This window comes from Clarias gariepinus, chromosome 14, assembly GCF_024256425.1.
Source record: "Clarias gariepinus isolate MV-2021 ecotype Netherlands chromosome 14, CGAR_prim_01v2, whole genome shotgun sequence".
Classification (NCBI taxonomy): domain Eukaryota; kingdom Metazoa; phylum Chordata; class Actinopteri; order Siluriformes; family Clariidae; genus Clarias; species Clarias gariepinus.
Window position 1 is genome coordinate 21304460 of NC_071113.1, and position 24497 is coordinate 21328956.

Sequence of the window (24497 nt, forward strand, 5' to 3'; positions counted from 1 at the left end):
TAAATTTATTTAGCTAGTGAGACTCACGCAGCTCTTGTGCCACCTCCTCCATAATAAGACTTGTGACATTTGTTATGGGAGTGTACCCCAGGCCTTTGAAGGGCAAGTAATCCTTATCGTCAAGCTCAGCAGTACTGATGCTGCCATAAGAGATATGGGGGTTCAGCATGCTGATGAGGATGAGAAGGCCCAAAAGAAGCAGGGGAAGGATCAGCTCCTGCACAGAGATAAACAAATAAACTATACAACAAAAACAACGAAAAAGAACCTAGAAAAAATTAGTTTTAAGTCTTATAGTATATAAATATTTAAGTCTTACATATAGTCAATATTCACAAAATGTGTTCGTAAAAAAAAAAGGCTATCTAACACAGCTAAATCTAAAGCCCTGGTTTATATAATAAAAATCAATAGACCTTTTAAAAATGGTCTGGATAGGGATATACAGCTCAGCAGTTTAGACTGATTATCTAACAATATATAATGTATATCATATAGACTTAGGTAAGGAAATTGGACTCATATAGTTTTTAAACTGTACTGAAGTCATTCAATATTCCTGCACATCAACCTCCATAAAAATCAATTTGGCTAAGCGGGCACTTACTTGGCAAGACTGCTAACTTTCTTCACTTTAAATAGATCATGCTGTTGGGAAAAAAACCTTCCCCAGAGTGCTCTATTTATAAAATGTTTGCTCAGAGAGGAATAGGATACAGTAGACACAGAACCTGATGTTTCTAGACTCACAAGGGCCTTGCATAAACTATGTGCTTGCTAGCTAGCTAGCTGCATTATCTTAAATTTATTGAAGTGTTCCTATAAATTAGGAAGGAGGCGGAGTTTAGGCACCAAATCATACTTGCACATGTCCACTGAGTTAAACTACATACTGTAGCCAGCCAAAAAGTTTGTGGACACCTGACAATCACATGTATCACATATAGTGAGGTCAATAAGTATTTGATTTGAAAAACCCTGTGATTTTGCAAGTTCTCTTACTTAGAAATCATGGAGGGGTCTACAATTTTCAGCATGGGTGCATTTCCACTGTGAGAGACAGAATCTAAAAAGAAAAATCCGTAAATCACATTGGATGATTTTTTTAAACAATTTATTTGTGAATTACTGTGTCAAGTATTTGATCACTTGCTTATTAGCCAGATTTCTGACCCTCAAAGACCTGTTATTTTAAAGGGCTATGGGGCAATTGCCAAGGAGCTTGGTGAAAAGCTGTGTGCACAGTGAAAATGCACCCATGCTGAAAATTGTAGACCCCTCTATGATTAATAAGTAAGAGAACTTGCAAAATCACAGGATGATCAAATACTTATTGACCTCACTGTATATAATACAGTAATTGACATAATTAAAAAAAAAAAGGTTTTGTCTGTATTTGTTCAGAACTCGCTCTTTTAATGATATCTTTACATTTCATACATTGGAGAAAAATCTCTATCTGTATATTCGTATGTCTACATGTATGTCTGTAAAGTTTCCCTTTGAGGCGGGTGTGGCTACATGCGCCATTCAACAGAGCCAATCAATTCAGGGCTTTTTCCTTGAGGTGGGTGTGACCATAGCTGTCACTCAGCAGAGCAAATCAATGCGATAGTTTAGTGTGTATAAACAGAGTAGGTGGAAGAAACAACGGCAATGCACCTTACAAATCCTCACCTAAAACAAAGATGTGACACATAATGGCTTACTCCAAAAATGGGATGTACACCATAAAAACTGATTAAAAAATAAATTAAAATGGGAACTTTGAATGTTGTAGGTGGGTTCAAACTGCTTTACAATGGTGTAGATAATAAGATAAATGGTGCGGGTCTAATAATGAGGGAAGTGTATGCCAAGAATGTAGTGAAAGTGAGGAGAGTGTCTAATGGAGTGATGAGCTTAAAAATGGAAGTGGATGGGGTAGTGATAAATGTCATCAGTGCATACGCTCCAGAGGTGGTATGTGTCATGAAGGACAAAGAGGATTTCTGGAATGAGTTAGAGAATGTGGTAGTGAGTCTCCCCACAGAAGAAAGATTGGTGATTGTAGCTGACCTTACTGGTCATTTTGGAGAAGGGAACAAAGATGATGGGTAGGTATGGGGTCCAGGAGATATGGGGTGATTGTGAGGTATCCACAAACATTTGAGCATAAATTGTATGCATGATAAATAAATAAAATAAAATAAGCATTTAGACCTACAGACAGTGAGTTGCTTTTCTAAGTCATCAACATGATGAAATTTAATGCAGCTACGGAATGTGTTATTCAAAAAGCTGTTCAATTCATTAATAACTTATTCATCCCATAACATGCATACACTCCATATATTTTTTATAAGCATATTTACCTTGTCCAACTGTCTAAATTTGTAAACACCTAAAAAAATATTGCTGGGTAAGTCACAGATAGACTCCTTGGGGAAACATGTATAAAAAAATGTGCGTCACATTGTCCATGATCCAAACTGACTCACTCAGAAATACAGCTAATGAGCTGGTCAGCTTGGGCTCTTGGACACAGTTCAAGACAAAGATGGATATTTCACATAGTTTAGTAGCAGTGTACTCCTCAAATACACAACAAATTTTAAATATACAACATGTTAGTTTCAAATGACTTTCAGATTAGAACTGCTCATCAAGGAGCCAAATGTTAATTAAAATGAGACTAAAGTTCTTAATCTGTCTCAGAATTATAATCGCACAAAAGCTGCAATTTTGATCCAGATCTTAGATTAGTTAAAGCTTAACACTGTACTTACAAACACACCAGTATACACATCCGATCTAACGTGGAACAATGTTATAGACAGATTGTGTGATTATGAGTGAGCATGTAGTACCATGAGGGCTAAACTAGTGGAAATCGGGTCTGTGTGTTCAAACTGGGTTTGAGGTGGTGTGTGGAAGCACTGTGTTGTGGGCAATGCTTTGTGGGTAATGCATTCCAAAGCATTGCCCGCACTGGACTACACTCCCGTGGCTATACCCCACGTGTGTTGTGAAGACACGCCCCACAGAACTGGGGGGGGCGGGCTCAGCAGAGATCATAAGCATTTAAGGGAACATGTACTGAAACAGGTTGCTGAGAACAGAGCTAGTTTTTACCAGTTAAAAGTAATGTTTTTTTACACAACCATTAAGAATTTTTTATTAAATATATTAGAAACTTTTCATTAGGACCCTAAAGATCATATTAACATTTAATGAAAAATGTGTCTGGATGACCCCTTTAAGGCTCTTTTTATTTGAGTTATTTTAGTCTTTTTTTGCTATCAGGACAAGCTGAACTAGCAAATGCAATAAAAAATACAGAAAAAAAAACTATCAGCAAATTTGTCCATCCATTGACCACTGTTAGTTTTTTTAACTCAGTGGAACAGAAGTCAAGACAACGATCATGCTAAAATATTTACTGAATATGAACTTACGTGTGACAAATTTACAAATTTACAAATCCCTTTTGCACTGCAGTTTTTAATACACTGCCCAAACCCTGATTTCTTTAAACTGAAACACATTGAACCTGAATGTGACAACAGAAATCAAGAATTTTAACACACACCTCCTGCTTTATCTAGAAATATAATTTCACCTTCCACAACAGACCTTTGCTGTTTTTTAAAAATTGTGTTATACATTTCATAACCTATGTATATGAACATCTCCAAATGTTCACTTTTCTATACATTTATCTTCTATACCGCTTATCATGTAAAGGATTCCCAGGAGACCTTGGAAACAATAGGGTGCCAATCCATCACAGAACACACACACGCACACACTAAGGGCAATTTGGAAACGCCCATAAACGTGCATGTCTTTGGATTGTGAAAGGAAACCACAGTACCCCGGAAGAAACCCATCAAGATGCAAAATTCACACACACACACACACACACACACACACACACACACACACAAAAAGAATCAAACCGGAAGTGGTAATAGGCTTAAATTTCAAACCTGCAGGGTATGGAAGTGGTCTAATACTTAAATCCATCAGTTTGGTCACTCAGAGCACAATCTGACCTCATCACTAAAGGAACTGAAGATATGAAAAATAGCAATAAAAAGGTACCTGCAGACTTTGTTGCTTGGTTCTCCATTTGATAAGGAGGTTTTTGTAGAGCAGGCTCCTGGTTTGTTGCCACACTCCAGCATCTCTTCTGCTTACAGACTGCATTCTTGCAGCATGCTTCAGCAGGTCTGGGACAGGGACAAGGAGATCGCGCCTCAACGTCCGACACGGCTGCAAAATCAAGTTAGTAATGAAAGCTATACATTTGCAACTAAAAATAGGATGTTACTGATGTTATAATATAATATAATATTATACAATATAATATAATAATATAATAGTAGTATGAAACTGCACCTGCGTGTATTTGACAGCAAGATCAACCAAGAGTGGCCGGAAGTTTTACTTCTTATCTCCTCTCATGGGCCACTGTTCAAACAACCGGTTTTAATTTTACAAATCAACTGTTATCTGATTTATGACTTGTTTTTATAGACAAATACAAGCTGAACTGAATGATCATATATCCGCATAGCATCTAAGCAGTTTCTTGCTAATATAACCATATATACTTATATATACATCCTATATTTTTCTCGAGGTGACGACCGAATAAACATGATAGTTAGCTGTCATGCTAGCTAGTAAATACAGGAAGCTAAGCTAACATAGTGACAGAAAACTGCACTGTCCAGCGTTAAAAGCGCTGAGTCAAACGGAACCGACTTAGGTACAAAATGCATTAAGTCATGTCTTACTTCTGGGACGTTTTTCCTGGTCTAACGACAAAACGGATAACCGCAGGATATGTTCCTCTCCTGTGCTCACAGTAAATAAACACGCTCACAAACACAGAACACGGGCAAAAAAAAAAGAAAAGAGGTGTTTGGTCCTTGAAGCGGATGAATCAGGGGCCTCTGATGCTGACCAATCAGGACGCGCGGTCTTTAATCTTGACCAATCGGGACGCGGCTCCTGTTTCTCTTTCAGCCTACGTCATACTTGTGTGCATATGTTTACAGTGCTTGTCTCGAACCTGTGTGTGTGGGTGGATTTAATTATATTACAAATAAAGTATAATAATAATAATAATATTAATAATAATAATAATAAAATAAAATAATAATAATAATAATAATAATGTGAAGAAAAGCATGTCTGATGTATCTATAAAATAGTTTTATTACTCAAGTGTGCACACTGTTCTTCCTATTCTAGCTAAATCTATAAATACCACAGTGGTGTAGTAGTTAGCACACCTCCAGGGTAGAGGGTTCATTTCCTGCATTAAGTCTGTGTGCATGAAGTTTGCATTTTCTCCCTGTTCTTGGTGGGTTTAATCTGGGTGCTCCAGTTTCCTCCCACAGTCCAAAGACATGTGGATTAGGCGTTCCCAAATTGCCCTTAGTATGTGTATATGCATGTGTGTGTGTCCTGCGATGAATTTCCACCCTGTCCAGGGTGTACCCGTCTTATGCACTAAGTTTCCTGGGATATTCTCCAGGCCCTCGCAACCCTGTATACGAAATAAATATACACAAGAGTCTTGAATACACTGTATAAAGAGAGCAGCTTTGAAATCAATTTTATTTATATACAAATAAAAAATGTACAAAATGTAAAGTAGAAAAAAGAGTACGTTTGTGTATACGAAAAAACATGAAAGAAAAGGCAGGTTGATTAGAAACTGATAAATGTACTAACAAGGGACGTCATCCACAGAGAAAATACAGTTGAAGTTCCAGTTTAAGAATAAAATGAAGTAAACACTGACTAAAACAGTGAGATCAGCAAATGGATAAGACTGGAGCTTCAAGATCATTCTACAGCAGTGCAGAGGCTATGACAATAATCACAAAATTCCTACCCTGTCTGCATGTGAGACAATGAAAACAAAATGAACCGAGCATCCTATACGCAAACATGAAACCTGTGTGGTATACTGTTCCCTTGTGGATAAAACACACTCACTCCCATACCTGGGTTCGTTAAAAAAAAAAAAAAAAAAAAAAAGTTAACATTCAGTCTAAATTCACTGAATTAAGTTTTGAAGGTGCTTTTTTTTATTTCCCAGAATTACATAATACACACACCAAAAGGCATGATTGCAATCTAAACCCAAAAGCATTACAGGCAGGATTATACCCTCTGTCAAAGTCGTTCAGCTTAAACAAGCATTTCATTTCTATTCTATGTCTTCGGTTTTAGTTTTTTGAATTGTTCTGCATTCTCGGATCTGTGACAATCGATGCACTTTGACATATAATTCAGTAGGTTTGCAAATGATTAAAATCACTTGCAAGCTACATGTAAGAGATAAGGTTCAAACACATTAACAGAAACACATAAACAAACAAAGGGGTACCCCCAAGATATGCAACGCTCTTAACCCAGGCTGTCTACGCACTGTTGTGGTGTAATTCTGTCATGTGTAACACAGGATTCAGGCTGTTGTGTCTGGATTCCAGTCTCTTAAAATGAATTAGTGCTGAGGCATGTTGAGTCTTTCTCGCAGACTTGCCGTTGCTGAGTAAATGAAAGAGTCCTCAGTGTTTGCGAGTACGATGACCTCCAGTGCCCGTAGAGGTGACGTAGAGGAGCGGCTGAGGCTGCCGGGTTAAGGGGCCATGCTTAGCATTGCTAAAGTGGGAAGGAGGAAGGGAATCTGCAGTTGAACCTATCAGTTCGGGGAAAGAAGATGAAATATATCTTTTCTTAAAAGTCGATATTATATTAACATCTAGCGACATTTGAGATAAACGTCATATTGTGGTTGATAATGACATATACAGTATCATTTTTATTACTAAGGAAATGTATAATCCTTAAATTGTAGTGTGTGTTACTGTACTAACCTGTCTGTTGGTTGGTGTGGGAGGGTCGGGGTTTGCCAAGCTGAACCGGAGCTCTGTGCTGTGGGCGCAGGAGGGGAGCAGGAGGCTGACCATTAATGTGTAGGTGTGGGTCAGAAGTGCTATCAAGAGGCCGGAAACGTTGGCTGGTGCTCTTCCCCTGCGGTAGCTAGAAGAAAAACATGGACCTAAAGGTCATCACTCACGGATTCCTATTTATTTTAAATACCAATGAGGTATTTAAAGAACTTAAATACATTTTTTTTCCAGTGTGCTATCCATTTATATATGTCTTTCTGTCGGTCTATCTTTTTATCTCTCTATCTATCTATCTATCTATCTATCTATCTATCTATCTATCTATCAACAGTATCTAATGTGGCAAAGTTTTTTTTTTCAATATACAGTATTTTCTGAGACTCGCCATGCTTCTTTACACATAAATCTTATGGTATACTTTTCAAAAATATTAAATGTGTGAGGTGTGAAATTGTTCCACTACCAAATATATCTATTTCCCACAGATTTGGCCTATGCAAGCAAATGGAAGGGTTTTGAGCTAACAGAAAAAAAAGATCATAATGTACAGTATGAGATCGCTGTATATTTTAGCAAGTCCATATTTATCATTTAAATGTCTGGCTTCTTGCTTCTTTCACAGGTGGTCAATTATTCCTTGCCAGACCTTCAGATAGATAATTATTTCAACAACATCATAAAAAAAATGTCTTAATGACTTACGGCTTGTCCTGTCACCTCAAAGGAGCGAGATCTTCTTTTACGTCTGCGTGCCTCAAAGTCCTGCTCTCGTGGGCCGGTGTTTCTGGGCACTGCCTGGCGGTTCCTGGGCCGTGTCCAGGTGCTGTTTGGGACTGGGCCGTCGCCTGTACTGCTCGACAGATTGTCGTCGGATGTGGCGTGTCGGAGCTCTGGGCTTGGCTGCCGTCCTCGGCGCAGCACCGGCCTTTTCAGAGAAGTATCAGTTATATACAGTACACTCTTATTTTTGGGGGGATCTAGAATCAAGGGAGGAGGAGGAACACGCAGGGCATCAATTTCCAGAACTTTGGAACGCCGTCGTGCTGCTTTCACTGCAATGCTATGCACACCTCTTAGAATCTGCTGCCTCTCTAAAGAGGGAAAAAGTGGAGATTAGAGAATTAAAGATAAACGAAGAACAAGATTCACTTAGACGAGCCAAGTATACAGACGAATAATACATTTTTACAGTGGCTAAGAACCAGGGTTATAGTCAGTAAACTACCATAACAGGATGATTTCTTGATCTTGACCTTCATACTGAACCGAATAAATAAGCTTTATCTCTATTTTTCTTCTGTTTAAGAGTAGAGATTCGGTCAGTGTGACTTATGTACAATATACTATATGTATGCAATATATGCAGTGATTGTATTAATTGGCTTTATTAAGTTAGGAGTCTATGTTTGATACTACCCATGTGATTTTTATTGTCTCCAATTTGCTTCTCACACCAGCATATAATGCGGCTTTAGGATGTATATAATATATATAATGCTATATATATATAAAATATATAATGCTATATATAATGTAAATTTGCCTTTGCCTTTAGGAGTAAGAGGAGCTTCAGTTCCATTCTCACTGCTCTCAGGTGAGGAGTCGAGTTGGCTGCTCACACTGTGGCTCAAGAGGCTGTAGCTCAGAGCTCCATCTAGAGCACTCGGCAACAACTATAAACAAAATCATATTGTCATTTTCTACAGCACAGTCATGTAAATTCCATAGAATTGCTTATGAAACTTGTACAGGTGCTCGATATCACATGGAACAGTTCTCAAGGCAATGTCTAAACCACTCTGTCGAAACATCACTACAGAAACATGCATTTATTGAAACTTGAGAGTACCAACCTCTCGATTGCCCTGTCCGTTGATGTGAATGGGGGGCGGTGTCATGACAACAGAGTTCTTTATCTGCTTTGCATGCGGGCTGCTCTTAAACACACGGTTACTGTCACTGTGGAAGGCATGAGAGAAAACAAGAAATGCTGTGGGCTTGCACATTAGCATGATGTTAAACGATTAAAAACAATAGAAGTTAAAGGATAAAACAAGAACACGGTCTATGCAGTTTTTTTTTTTTTGCATGTCCACAAAATGTGCTGTATATTTGCATTTTTGTATATAAAAAATACTGTATACTGCATACTGTATATACTTATTATTATATAAATATGATGATTATTTCCCTATAACAGCATGCACGACATGTTTAATCCTTTAATAATGCACAAGTTTTGCATGCTTTTGCATGTAATTAAAAAAATATCCACAAAACAATCATTCATATTCAATGTTGTGTTGTAAACAAGATATAATGATAATATGCTGTTTGGGATTGCATGCATTTTTTTATTTAAAGTTAAAACCATGCATACTTTTATGTTATGCCTTGTGATGTTATAACACAAAAACCTCATCAAACAGTTAGAATGATTGAATAAAGCCTGGATAAGAGGGGGGGGGGGGGGTGTTTCTGAATAATGTTTATTACCTATCAGGCTCAGGTAAAATGGGTGGCAAAGTGTGTCTCCGCACTTTGACTCTTCCTTGTCTGGTTTCTGACCCCAGTGTGCGAACACTTTCCACATCTGAATCCATCTCCTGCAAGAGGTCACGTCCTCTGCTAGGGAGGGCTATTTTGGGCAGAGAACCCTCCTATGAATAAAGGAAAAAGGGGCATCATACTAGCAGAGATCTACATATAAGCACACGCATTTAATATTTACGAAATAAGAATTCACACCTTGATAGTATGGATGGTGACCTTGTCTAAAGCCATGACCCGATCCAGATTTCTCTCATCCAACTCTCTGATGTACGTGTCATACAGCTCCTGAAGTTGCGGAGGCACCAGCAGGCTGTGATCTGTGTATAAAAGCAGACATAAATAACTACATGACTACTGACAGTTCTTAACCTACATTTTAACACAATAGAATTTTCCTCCTGTTCTGCCCTGGCACACTCACTGTCGATGAACTGGCGCTGCTGCTGGATGATCTCATGGCACAGTTGCCTGTGCTGTTCAAAACGCTGGACCACCACATCCTTCTGGCGGATGACGTTGTCCTTGAGAAGTGTGTGCGACTGCATCTCTGCGTTCTCAATCTCCAGCTCGTGCACCTTACAGAGGAGACCCAAGACTTCCCGCTGCTCTTCTGAGCTCACCCTGCATGGCAGCAGCTCCTCCAGGCGCCGCGCTCTTTCACGAAGCTCCGCTAGGAGGCGCTCCAAACCAGCCTGGATGGCACAGCATAGTCGCACATCTTAAAGTCTTCACTAGAGTGAACTTTTCATTATAACCTGAGATCAATCTGAGCTTCAAATACTTTGCAGGGGAAAAAACAATATGATAACTTCTTTGATTGCAATATAAAAAAATAAGAAAGTAGCTTATATAACACATAAGTACACCACCTTATAGATCCAAAGTCACACCTAGTGTGCTTATATTCACAATTATTTCATTCCAGTGACAACATTGAATTTGTTTTTATAAAAAAAAAAAAATCACAGGCTTTTTTTATTTTATTTTTGTATGTAATAATTATCATCCCAATGTAAAGAACACCAAATGTTTGCAGGTCGGCAACAATTCCTGCTCAAGAGGTCGTTGTCATCGTCTACACCGCTAAATCCCAGAAAACGTAAGGCACAAGGTGGGGTACACCCTAGATGGGTTGCTAATCCATCACAGGGCACAAGCATCCACTACATGCAATGTGGGAATGCCAATTAGCCTAATCTGCATGTTTTTTGGACTGTGGGAGGAAATCACCAGGCACGGGGAGAACATGCACACAGAGTCAGGGATTCGAACCAGGCCAGGAATCGAACCCGGAACCTGGAGGTGCAAGGCGACAGTGCTAACCACTAAGCCACCATGACGCCTTTCTCAAGAGGTACAGTATAGACTGCAAAAGTTTTAGATGCTCAGTCTGACTCTCACAAAATCGGAGGTGCATTTACATATTGTCACTACTGTTCTTATTGGAATAAAGAGCTTTGGTCAGTAAGTTCTTTAAAAAGGAGTCATTTCCCCCCATGTTTCTGCGATTATGTAAGTTTTTACCTTTTGTTTGCGTATTTTTTTCTGTTCTGCCATGAGCGTGACCAGGGTCTCTCTGGCCATGGCCACCTCCTGAGTCTCGGTGCTGTCCGGTGGAGAATCCGGAGTGTCGGAATCCTTCTCGCTCTCATCCTTGTTAAAACTCTCTTTCCTCCGTTCACCTTGCCACTTCCTGTGGTGCCTGCTGCGTTCTTGCTCCCAACTTCACAGACATAAAAACACACACAGATCAGGACCAGCCTGGGATGCACCTAAATTTCACTGGGGGAAATTTCCCAGCCAAATGCATGTCTGCATTGTGACCAAATAGATGAAATGTTGTTTGCACGGTACAGTGTAAACACATATTTCTCATAATAATTATTATGTTTTTGTCTGAATCATCTTTTCCGTGCCTTATTCATGCATATGTGTGTCAGTATATAAATATATTCTCACTCCGCAATGGTTAGCAGGTGTTTGGACGTTTCAATCTGGATCTCCATGTTCGTGTTCTCCAGCTCCATTAGCTGTTTTCTGATCTCCATCTGCTGTCTGAAGGCTTCGATTAACTGTTCCCTCAGCTGGTCCATCTCAGCACGGCTCTGCTGTGTCGACTGAGCGTGGACCTCTGCTACAACAACACAAGGGGGCAACAGTGAGCTGGAGTCTGTGTGGAAGGGCAACAAGTGTCATATTGCTGTCAGATAGTTGCTATGGTGTGTGGGAGGAGTCTGCGTCAGTATGTAACCAGGTGTAAGCTGCCTGTAAAGTACTCAGTTATAGAGAGGTAAGATTAATAAGAACACTTTTAATGTCGGTTATGAATGTAAATCGGCTCTGTGAGATAAAAGTAGGAAGAAGTGAAAGTACCCTGCACATGCCGTATGTCTGTTCTGTCAGCATTGCTCTGACGACCAGACTGTTCACCGATCTTTTTCTTCAGCCTCTGAATCTCGCTGCGCAGGTCTGCGATGATGCTGGTGTACTGGGCAATATGGTAAGACACATTCAACAAATTTCTCTTCACCTACACAGAGAGAGAGAGAGTAAGATTAATACATTAACATTGTGTACTTAGATGTGTTTCCATGTGTGTGTGTGTGTGTGAGTGTGTCCTTACCCGTGTGCGGATGCTTTTGGCACGATCAGCATAAGCCAAAGTGTTACGGGACTCTTCAAAGGCGGATGAAGCGGGACATATATGAGCTATCATTACTGTCCGACTGTTCCCACCAAGAGAGTCCTGTCAGTCAGACATAAGAGATAAGTTTCTCCCATTTGTAGAGCTACCCATTATTAAATGCCAGAAAATATATAAAAAGACAGATATTTCGAATAAAAGAGGAACAAGATAGCAGCTACACTGCTGCAGATGGGTGACAGATTAAAGAATTGGCGTGTCTGCTATGGTGTGGGTTATGTTTCTGCCGTGATTTGGATCCACTTCAGAGGTCAAACAGTCCAATTATTAGTAATAATGGAGACAGCAAAAATGAAAATCTTGGTGTCAAAGTTCAGAATACCACATACAAACTCGAATATGTTGGTGCATGATTGAGAAAAGAATTTAGTTGTATTCCGACTCATTGTAGTCCTACACCTTACTAAGAAATTCTGTTAGTTTTATCTTTAATTTGTCACTCATCATAGGCACAAAAAAACAAGCTTTGTGTTTTAACCTTAAGCAGTCGCGTCAACTTGCTGTCTCTGTAGTTGATGTATTTGTTGCCATTTTTCTCGCTCAGAGCATTTATACAGTTTCCCAGTGCCAAAAGAGACCGGTTTATGTGAGCACCTTCCTTCAGCCTCTGTCCCCTGTTCTGTGTCTAAAAGTGGGATAAGAAATGGATTACTACAAAGTATACTGCAAGTATAAAATGTTTACTGTTAAAATTTACCGGGATCCAATGTCAGTAAACTGGGACCATTTCTCCCCCATATACTCTTCTCTCTTCTTTTCATTTAACGTTTTTACAGATTTACCCTCTTACACATTTACTCATCGTCCATACTGCTTCATTCTGTATACAGGGTCGCGTGTGGGGGGCTGGAGCCTATCCCAAAAGACTTAGGGCACAAGGTAGGGTAAACCTTGGACGGGGTGCCAGTTAGCCTAATCTGCATGTCTTTGTACTGTGGGAGGAAACTGGAGTACCCGGAACCCACCAAGCCCCTGTCATGAACAAGAACATGCTAACTACATGCGCACAGACCCAGATCGAACACGAAACCTGGAGGTGCAAGGCGACAGCGTTAACCACAAAGCCACTGTGCTGAACATCACTCACTCATCTTCTATACCGCTTTATTCTGTATTGAGGGTCACGGGGACCTGGAGCCTATCCCAGGAGGCTTAGGGCATGAGGCAGGGTACACTCTGGACAGGGTGCCAATCCATGGCAGGGCACACACACATACACACACCCATTCACACACTACAGGTAATTTGGGAACACCAATTAACCTAACCTGCATGTCTTTGGACAGTGGAAGAACACCGGAGTACCCACCGAGCACGGGGAGAACATGCAAACTTCATGCACACAGAGACAGGAATCGAGCCTGGCCGGGAATCAAACCCGAACCCTGGAGGTGCAAGGCGACAGTGCTAACCACTACACCACTGTGCTGCCCCGAACATTTCAATGATCTCGAAAATTATTCTATGACCAGGCCTGTCTCTGAACTAACCAGTTGTTGGGTTCTATATTCACTTTCAACAAGAGACTGAGGTTGATTAACAGTTATAACTGTTACCATGGTAAACCTTCTTTCCACACAAAAAAAACATGCTGCCATGCAATTGTTTTTCTCTTAACTACAAAAAAACCTGCTTAAAAAGTAACTCTTAAAAGAAGCTAATAATAAAAGAAGATTAAATATATATTTAAAGAATGTTTCACAAAATTAATAGATTTTCTAATGAATACATGTTTTTTACCAAGAAACCCAATTTCTCCATTCTGTACTGTATTACAGTAAATGCATTACTTTTTTTTTACTAGTACAGTTACAGCTAATTTATTACAATAAAAAATAGCATAACATGGGTGTAAAAAAACATCATAGTATTAAATATAGCAAAAATACACTTACAACAATGTTGTAGTGTTGTTATGAGACAAGTGCACAGTGAATGGTTTGTGTGTGCTGTTCAGTACCTGTGCAGCACGTTCCGAGCCAGCAAGGTCGATCATAAAGAGCCGAGCGAAACGGACCTCCTGCAGGACATCCCTGCAGCGGCTCTGCTGCCGCACGGCTACCTGGAGTATGGCATGAGAGCGCGAGGACGTCTGATTGGCCGCTGTTGGCTCCTGAGTCCGCTGCTTATTCCCCTTCATCAACAACTCCATGATCTAATCCCGGAAAGCACAAAGATATAACCAAACTTGCGTACATCAATTATGTATAATCTCAGTTTTGTTATTATTGTCACTTTATTTAAAGAGCTGTTTTGAGGAGTTAAGGATGAAGCTATGCTTTTTGTCAGTGGAGTTAAGCAGCAGATAGCATTGCTGAGCTCACAGCTTCAGGTTCCACAGCTCAATCCTGAGCTCAGGTTACTGGCCGTGTGGTTTCTGTTCAGGTTCTCCCTGTCTTCATGTGGGTTTCCTCAAGGTGTCAGGTTTCTCCTTAACTCCCCAAAAACATCTCACAAGGCTGACTGGGTAACTTAAGTTCACCTCTAGGTGTGAATATGTGTGCATGGTGATGCAACTGATGATGAACTGACATCACTACCAGACTCAATTCCTGGGTAAGCTACAGATACACCACAACCCTGACCAGGATAAACCTTTTAAAACGTTTTCTTAATCACTTTGCTATCTGTCTGTACTCTGACCCCTGCCTGTATCTGTGCCCATGATTTATAGACTGTCCTTAATAAAGAACATGTTGAGTTTTTACAATTGTGTCCTGCCATCGTTTACCATACAGTACAAAGACTTACACAAAAAATATAGCTTAAGCTAATATACTGGACATCTTACTGAACAGAACATTATTTACTTAGAATTTTGAAATATACAGTATGTAAATAATCTCGCCTATTTAATTGCTGTATATATTATTGCCATATACAGTATATTGCCCAAACAATTAAGAGAACACGGCCCTTGTATGTGTATGCATAGTTCTATTTAAACCGGGCTAAGTGTAACTTAATGTTTTTGAGCAGTATAATACAAATATACACATGCACATATAAAATAATGATCACTTTTGTCATCTTGTTTGTCTCTTATACTGTACAATAATGAATTCACATGAATTTAATTCACATGTGTAGAGTTAACACCAAATTACCTCGAAGATTAAAAGTTGTAAGTTGGGTGTCCAAAAGCGTATCGATACAGTACTGGGAGTCAAATTAATTTAGGTTGAAATTCAGACAACTTAGCAAATCCTGCACTTATCTCTATGGCTCATCATTGGGATAGACTAGATGGCATCGTGAAACCTCTTTATCTAAGAATTCTATACCTCTAAAGTCTTACTGGCAGGCTTACTAAAAGCAAATAGGTCATTTCAATAGCAAGAAAAAGCTGTCTAGAATATCAAGCATCTATGAAGTACCCACATACTGTAACACATTTCTGGATAAAGATAACTTATCCCATATTAATACTGACATATTCTTATCTTTAAATAAATTCTGGCCCTTAAGGCTATCAAAGGCATTCAAAAAAGGCAATAAAAAAATAGTTCAGATATTCATTTCCACTTGATTATGACTATGATGATGTGTGTAACTGACCTCACGGGCATTAATAGTGGAGACCTCCGTGATGCCAGCAACCTGGATCTCTCCCTTTGAGTCCTCCCTCAGGTCCAGGAAGCCAGATGATGGATTCAACAGGTCACGAATCATCTCATTATAAATCTTTAAAGAAAACAATGTATTCAATTCTAGAATCCTAACATCATTATTCATTAGTGCAATATTTACAAGAAATGCATTTCTCTCCACTGTATAAATATAGCATGTCTCTCAGTATGTCCTGGACTGAAAAGAACATTGCTTTACAACACTGTACAACACTGTAAAAACCTCACAGAGGTTCATTTATCCAGGTACAGAGCCTAACCACAGGCCAAGCAACTGGGAACACTTCAAAAGCTGTAATTTTAGCATCACCAAATGGATCATTTTCTCCATATTAGCGAGGATGCTTTCATGTCTTCTAAGAAGGTAATTATTCCAGGGTGATGACGAAGTATATAAAAGCTCCCTGAAATGGACGGAAGTTATTAAATGCACAAATGGAGAAGAAAGAGGGAGAGAGAGACAGAAAGAAAGACACAGAGAGAGAGAGAGAGAGAGAATAACATGGATGACATTTGGTTCTTTAGTTTTCTGCAGTATGAAAGAAGAGGAATAAATAGGCTTGAAAGCACATATACAGTACAATAACATGCGTATTCATCCCTAGACACTATCAATTCATTGTAAGTGAAAGGTAAGATTACAGTTGCAGATTAAATATGTCTTGTGCTTACATTTCACTAAATAGGATGTGTATTTCCATGATATGTTACATGAGCACAATGTCCCCAAAATGTGTGTCTATGTGTGTGTTTAAGGGAAGCTAATGAGACAGAGAATGGCACCAGATGGGTCCTTTCCAAATCGCAGTCGTAAACCAGCCTTCAACTTCTTTGTGTGTGTGTGAGTAGAGACAAATATTCACGTCCTCAGAAAAAGGCAAAGCAGCTCCTCCAGGGCCAGAGATCAACCAGTAACTCTGTGTGATCTCAGTGATCAATTCTGATTTATCATCACAGCATTCAGACAGGTAACACGGCTGGTGTTCAGAGTGACATTTTTTTTTTTACCCAAAGTCCTGCATATCCTGTGTTATTAACATGCTGCTCTGTAACCTTTACATGACCAACCTGTGTGTGATTGTGCCCTTGTACATGACCTGACAGCTGGTCCATTCAAATTCTTGGAAGGGGGCTTTTTAATAAAGATCAATCAATTATCTTCCCTTCTTTTCTTTCTCTTTGCTGCCAGGGTCTTGTTGGCTGAATAAAGCTCTCAGTCACTTTCCGATCAAGGCTTTTCTTTTACATTTGACACATAATGACAAGTGTGTTATAACTCATGGTACAGACATTTCTCTCGTTTTTATGCATGCTGTTTTTTTTAGGTTTTAAGGCGCTATTATAATGTGGAAAGAATGTGTTATGAAAGTTTAGAAGTAGAACCTTATTATGGAGAAGCAGGCGAAACTGGTGACAGTAATGATGTGATAGACATGGGAAAGAGAAAGTTAATGGAATAAGCTGATGCATTCTCATATATGAGCGATACACTGTTTCACATGCACTTTTATCCACGATACACTTTCTAGGTTTTCAGAACGAGTGCAAAGTTCAATGGTTACAGTTTTTGGTCACAAAAAAGGAAGACAAATATAATTTTGCTTTTCAATTTGTTACTTGTGAGACTTGAAGAATAGTTAAAGCCAGAATGTTCTGCTAATCATCAACAATGAAAACATGATTTAAGACGTCTTATGCTTAAAAGCACTTTTATATATATAATTGGACTACTGTATCAATTCTAGTAAATATGTAATTATTTGGTGTGTGTGTTTTTATTATTATTAGAGTAATTTGGAGATTATATCTATGTTATCTGGCAACCCTGTGAAGCACAAGGCAAGGGAGTTTGGGAGATAAAGAAATGTATTTCGTATGCAGTTAAAAAAAAAACTGATTTTGGCTCTGGGATGGTCCCAAATATACTACCATACTGCTGAGTAATTATTAAGTTTAGTAAGTTTATTGATGGGTAAAGTTTGCATTTCACATACGCAAACGAATGAGGATCTGGCAAGGGAATGACTGTTTATAACTGCTATGTTACACAACATTATCCCTACTAAATATAAAATATTTATGAATATAAAATATAAATGTCAACAATTATGACGTGTCTACCATTAATTGCAACCTGCAATTGCCGGAAAGTTGCCGTAGTATAAATACTCCAGGAAGCGTTTTTACTGGAAATTGCTACCACTTTGTGGTGGTAAGAGACTCTGTGCATCACGTACTGTATCCCCATTGTTGGTTATTTTCCTAGAAACAGGTCCCGCCACATTTTATTTCTTACTGAATGGTGTTTTGATCTGTCAGATTGATGGCCACACACTCTGTCCAGTCTATATCCTAATTCAATGGGTTTAAAGAATCAAACACTTACAGTAAACAATAGATTATGACAGGGAAATTGGCTCTGAATAGCTCCTCATTCAAGCACTATCATAACAGTAACTGTACCACTGTACTAGCGGTAACTGGAATAATTGGTTATCAATGTTAAACAAATACCTTTTATACAATATGTTTTTGAACAATAATAACGCATTCCAGAAAATGTGTAAAATATTATAATGGCAATAATGGCCACAGGTAAATATCTCGTATATTTAAATTTACAAGGACAGAGCATTTTGAGTTTAGTAGACAGCTGTAATCTTACCTCTAGGTAAGACATGGAAACGCTGTACTGCATGTCGTCACTGGTCTCTTCAATGGCTTTAAACAGGTCATTAAGAGTGCGGACATAGATGCCAGGCTCTTTATCCGTGCCTAACATAGTGTAAGTCTTGCCACAACCTATAAGTGAGTGCACACACACACACATATTCACACAAACACAGCAAAATATTCAAATACAGTATATACTCATGAACAGACACAGACTACACAGTAAGACCAAAAGTTTGTGAACAGCTGACGACCACATCCATATGTTCACTTCCCTGAACTGCTGCCACAATGTTATTGGTGTAAAAGTTGACTTTATAGCATTATAATTTTACTTCACTGGAACGAAGGGTCCCAAATGTGTTCCAGCATGTCAATGCTCCATGCATAAAGTGAAGTCCAAAAAGACAGGGTTTTCCGAGTGGTCACTGAGCCCTGGACCTAAACCCCATTGAACACCTTTAGGATTAACTAGAATACTGACTATCTCCCAGGACGCCACACCCAAAATCAGTGCTTGACCTCACTAATGCTCTTGAGGCTGAATGAACACAAATCCCCACAGACACAATCCAGTTTAGAGGAAAGCCGTCCCAGAAGACAGGAGGTTAATATACCAAGGAAATAGTGTAGCCTAAAACAAATATGAATATCATAGTCAATTATCCTTCAACGTTTGACCATGTATCATTCTCCTGTATTAGAATTATGTTTTTACACCAACCATTTCTATATCATTTAAATAGAGAGAACATCTGTTAATGGAAATAGCCCAATGAGTCCAAAGGTTCTTTCCTGCTGTTCAGGATTAGGTTTTATATTTCCTGTGCTTTTTATAGGCAACTCTCAGAAAGTCAAAGACCTTACGCTGGCTTTAAAAATGGACAGTGATTAAAATAGAGAGTAAACATGGGATTTAATGCAAATCTTGCTCCATGATAAGATTCACCTAATCCCACCCAACATAAACAGTGGATTTACAAGTTTAGCTACAGAGTAGTGTTCAAAAGTCCAATATTATGTGACAAAACTTACTATTATGTGACAAAGTTATATGTGTATGGTTAAGCTTTAAGCATATCAAATTATGATATTCTAATATTTCTTGAATCTCTGCCTAATATGGAAGGAGCATTTATTTGGTGATGAAAATACCTTTTAGAAACAAATCATAATACAGTTTTTAGTTTTCTTTTAAAATGCTGGCTTTTTTTGATAAGCTGTTTGGCAGCTCAGTCGTAGGTTTCTCACCTGGGTTTAATTACCACCCATAGCCCATACCCCAGCCACTGGAAGCAGTGTCTGTCCCAAGCCTGGATAAAATAAGAGGGTTGTGGTATGATCCCCGGGTGATGCTGTAGCCTCTTGCAGCCGGGGGCTTAGAGAGAGCTGATTGGCCGAGCTCTCTCTGCGGGGTGGAATGGGAGGCACTTAGTGCTCCCACATTAATCATGGCTCTACAGCCAATACGGGGCGTCTGTGAGCTCACACAAGCAGAAGGAGCAGATAACGCTGTCCTCCGAGTGTGTTATACTGCTCCCAAATGTGTGTGAGCGAGCAGTTGGAAAAGGTGCGGTCGGTGCCGTTACGTGGTTTGGAGGAAACACATGATAGGCTTGTGTGTTGATTGGATGGTTCACTGTGGCGATTTTTTAATTAGTCAATACTACTACAGATCCTGTCACAGATCTTCTTACTTCTTTTTCATAAATTTAACTCTATGCAAATAAAATTTTACCAAAGTTGAAGAAGAAGGCTTGAAGGCTTAGTAATGTTTTAAATGCAGATCATCTCACAATTAGCAAATGGATTTAAAAAATACAAGACATATACCGTAAGCCTTGCGATGAAATGGCTAGTGTTTTCACAGAAACTGTATAAAGTCAAGACAGCTTTCACCATGGAGACCAAACAAACCAAACCAATTAATGTCTTAAGGCTTGAGAATTCTTCGAAACTCATCTGCTCTTAGAAACTGGATGTCTCCTTGACTAATAACCAGAAAACATTAGTTTCTTTTTAGAAAGCACACACATTCCTCATACAGAGTAAAGGATGACACACTAACCTGTGGGTCCGTAGGCAAACACAGTGGCATTGTATCCAGAAATAAGGCCCTCAATTAACCCTTTTGTTGTTGCCCTGTATACCTCCTCCTGTTCACAACACACAGGAAGGTTTCTGTCTTTATAGTCAGCTTTTATACCACATATACATACAGATGGGACAATGCAGAAAATACTTAGATTTGCTTGACTTTATACTTGATGCTTATGGTGCGCCTTATGGTCACATGGACTTCACATGATCAGACTGAGATCTACCTGTGTGGCTGTGTAGTCAAAGGCCACATCGAACATGTACGTCTTTTCCCTGGAACGATGAGCTCGCAGGATGTCGTCTGGATCCTCCAGAGGGTCCATCAGCACCACCATCTGAGAGAGAAACAGAGAGAGAGAAAGACAGAAAGAGAGAGAAAAAGAGATTTTTTGTCACTCTAATGGATAATTAGCAGATGCATATGCATTTACATGTAGATTCAGGATCCAAATGCTGCATAACACTATTGGATGTAACACTGTCTACACAACAGATTATATAAATAAGCTCTTTACTGTGCAATCACATCACACAAACCATAGATTGTAAAAGTTTTTATTCATTTGTTAATTTATAATAGTACTATAAATTTACAAAAAAAAAATTCCACTTTTTATTCACAGTGTTTTTTTTTTACTCTGATAGTTTAAAAGCATATTATTTTAAATCTGTCCTAATTTAAAATGGAGGAGGATATAAGTACATTACGGTAGGCCTTGGTCATTATAAATGTTCTTGTCACCCAGGCGACGAGTACAATGTAAGTAATCTGAGCTAAATTCCACAATCCTCGTTCCAGGGCAAAATGCATTTTTCAAAGTTACAGTGTACTCGGTGCAAGTTTAACCCTATCTACCTCTCTAATACAAATTTACTATCTTTAACTGTCACCTTTAAGTTCATGCAAATTTCAAAAGGCTACCTATTAATTTGACATAATGACCCCATACAATCTGAATACTACACTATATCTAATGTAACTGGTGAAAATTAACAAAAAATTTATTATTATAAACATGAAAAAAACATATGAAATAATATCAAATTAAAAAGCTGTATCTGATTTGACTTAACAAGGCAATACGTTTAATAAACATAAGGTCTCAACATACAGTAATAAAAAAAAATAAGATTCAGGATTTTGGCACCAAGTAATACTATATTAATTTACAGGAAAAACATGTTTAATAGATTAGTAAAATAGACTAATAGACGAATGTAAACCATGTAATTAAAAAAAACACTTATACTGTTAATATATACAATAAATATATATTGTTTGTTTGTTTGTTTGTTTGTTTGTTTGTTTGTTTTTATTGATGGTAAAGTAAAGTTTTCCTACTGAAAATTCATGTATAAAAAGTTATGCACCAACCACATAAGACTAGCTCCATAACACCATTTATTCACATTTTCATCCATTCAGATCCATTGGTTTGATTATAAGGAGCAGAAATAAATACTTATTGTAGATATAAATGTTTGCAGAACACAAATATAGAATTTAAATATTTTATCCTGGAGTTGAATAAAACATTGTTCACAGCAGATATAACTTTAAGGAACTAGAAAATAATTTCTGATACATTCTGAGTTGAAAGCGTTCTGAAAACCAGAGGGCAAATATTACTTTTGCTGAGTTGATGATGGGGTTCATAAGATCAGTGTGTACTCATTCTGGCCTCTTTTCTGCAGATTATTTTCTAGAAATTATTCTGTTGCATGGAAAATGGCCATGACGCTCGAACCTTGTTGTGTCAAGAGCTCTACTCATGCTGAAGTGCTGTGAAGCCCACTGCTGAGGCTGCAGCTGGCTGTGACTGGCTGATACTCAGCCCCCCACTCTTTTGATGAGAGCTGAAATACACACACTGCCGCTTTGAAGCCTATTGTTTGAAATGCACGAAGGGAGATCTGACTTTTAAAAGAGGACAATTAAAACATCAAACAAGGCAAACTCAAGTCTATAAGAGATGAAAACTGAAAAGAAAAATATGTAATGAGAAAGTATTTCCTCAGCTATATATATATATATATATATATATCCAAATGTTACACCAAATCCAACATACCAATTATCTTCAACAATCCTTTTTGAGTACATCAAGAAAAAAAAGTAATAATTGTCCCTTATATAGTTTATATTAATAAAATTATTATTTTTATAATTTAAAAACATCTAAGACATCTTATAACATCTATATAAAATATAATTTCTATGTGGCAGTTGTGCATCAATCAGTTAAGGCTGCACAATACTGGTTTACTGATCAGAAGGTCAGGGGTTTGAGCCCCAGCACTACCAAGTTGCCACTGATAATGAGCCCTTGAGCAAGCCCTGCTCTAGGTGTACGGTATCCTGGCTGACCCTGCGCTCTGATCCCAGCTTCCAAATTGAGATATACGGAAAAAAATAATAATAATTTCACTGTGCATGTAAGAAATAATTTAATTGTAATTATTATAAAATATTTATATAACTGTAAATACAAACATACTTGTTTCAACTACAAATCTAGGCATCAGTGACAACACCGGCACACTATTAATAAATGTGTTTGCGTGTGGATCTGACATTAAGGGCTTCATTAACGAACACTGTCCTACTATTCTCCATATGGCGTGTGCCTCATAAGTAACCCAGCACCAACACATGCAAACACACACTGAGACAGCTGCACAGTGGGTCGTTTGGCACTCCTTACTGTGTTAGGATCTCCACCCAACTCTACATTACAGTGTGTTTGATTAACTTAATTGATTACTGGAGCTTATCGTTTGTTTTTCCCCTTAATCGACATCACTCTACTAGCAGGCTGTTAGAATGCATACATATATATATATATATATATACATATATATATATATATATATATATATATATACATACATATATATATATATATATATATATATATATATATATATATATACAAATGCAAAAAAGTTTATATTGCCTGTACATATAAAACCTTTATTTAAAATGACAAATGTGCTGGTAGATCTAAAAAAGGACATGATCACATGATCACACAAGGAAATGAACAAAATCCACACACATAAACTGACATGGTTTTAAATAATGCATGATTTACAATAATACAATAACTTCCAATTGAATATAAAAATTAGAAAATATTATAAATTACTTATCAGAAAAATTAGTTACCCCATTATTCTAAAGCTCAAATTGTGTTATATTAAATATATATTCACCATAATTTCCCATTCTCACATATATACAGTAAAATGTGTATATACAGTACATAGATATATATATATACATAGAATATATATATATATATATATATATATATATATATATATATATATATATATATATATATAAAATGGGAAATTATGGTGAATATATATTTAATATAACACAATTAACACACTATATACCCCAAAGTTGGAAACAGATAACTGTATACAATGTCTTTATGTTGTGTAGTATTACGACTTCCCTTCAACAGTAACTTAAAGGCCTAACCCTGGTTCCAGCATGACAATGTCCCTGTGCGCAACATTAATATGTTAAAGTGTTCATAATTTTTTTCCCATTCAGTGTAAGAAAAAGTGAAACATTATAGCTTTTGTTTTTGCACATGATTCATTTACAAATTTTAACACATTAATATTTTCAGAGCAAATTAATCATATAACCAAGTTTGACCCTAATTGCTTCCCATAATGGCAGCGCGGTTAAGCGGCTATGTATGACAATGGCCCATTTAGTACAAATAATAAGATGACTGAGGAAACATCACCAGGTGTACTGAATGGTGAAAGTTGTGTGCGTGAGCTACCTTCAGGGGTAATACATTAAACACAAGCTGTAGTTACAGTGGCTCAGATGGGTTAGATGGCTAAGCCTATTGGTTGTTGGTTTTTGAAACTGAGGATCCAGGTTCGAGTCCT

General features: G+C 38.0%; 2 protein-coding genes across 4 annotated transcripts in view; both read right to left on the reverse strand.

The window, feature by feature from the left end:
- The window catches only part of abca5 (ATP-binding cassette, sub-family A (ABC1), member 5), a 38496-nt gene extending 33572 nt beyond the window's left edge, over nt 1-4924 (reverse strand). Inside the window, exons 1-4 of one of the 2 annotated variants that reach the window (XM_053511254.1) lie at nt 4785-4924; nt 4384-4455; nt 4087-4257; nt 28-217 (exon numbers count right to left, since the gene is read on the reverse strand). In XM_053511254.1, coding sequence (XP_053367229.1) covers nt 28-217; nt 4087-4191 — 295 coding nt within the window. In that variant the 5' untranslated portion in view covers nt 4192-4257; nt 4384-4455; nt 4785-4924. The remainder of the gene's footprint in view (nt 1-27; nt 218-4086; nt 4258-4383; nt 4456-4784) is intronic. The other variant, XM_053511255.1, reaches the window with a different exon arrangement.
- A 1565-nt stretch (nt 4925-6489) lies between these two features.
- The window catches only part of kif19 (kinesin family member 19), a 37327-nt gene continuing 19319 nt past the window's right edge, over nt 6490-24497 (reverse strand). Inside the window, exons 3-20 of one of the 2 annotated variants that reach the window (XM_053510869.1) lie at nt 20801-20911; nt 20545-20632; nt 18469-18605; nt 15733-15858; nt 14135-14329; nt 12653-12799; nt 12094-12216; nt 11844-12000; nt 11430-11601; nt 10995-11193; nt 9892-10162; nt 9666-9787; nt 9414-9577; nt 8771-8876; nt 8467-8590; nt 7620-8008; nt 6882-7047; nt 6490-6703 (exon numbers count right to left, since the gene is read on the reverse strand). In XM_053510869.1, coding sequence (XP_053366844.1) covers nt 6573-6703; nt 6882-7047; nt 7620-8008; nt 8467-8590; nt 8771-8876; nt 9414-9577; nt 9666-9787; nt 9892-10162; nt 10995-11193; nt 11430-11601; nt 11844-12000; nt 12094-12216; nt 12653-12799; nt 14135-14329; nt 15733-15858; nt 18469-18605; nt 20545-20632; nt 20801-20911 — 2928 coding nt within the window. In that variant the 3' untranslated portion in view covers nt 6490-6572. Of the gene's footprint in view, nt 6704-6881; nt 7048-7619; nt 8009-8466; nt 8591-8770; nt 8877-9413; nt 9578-9665; nt 9788-9891; nt 10163-10994; nt 11194-11429; nt 11605-11843; nt 12001-12093; nt 12217-12652; nt 12800-14134; nt 14330-15732; nt 15859-18468; nt 18606-20544; nt 20633-20800; nt 20912-24497 lie in introns of both variants that reach the window. The other variant, XM_053510868.1, reaches the window with a different exon arrangement.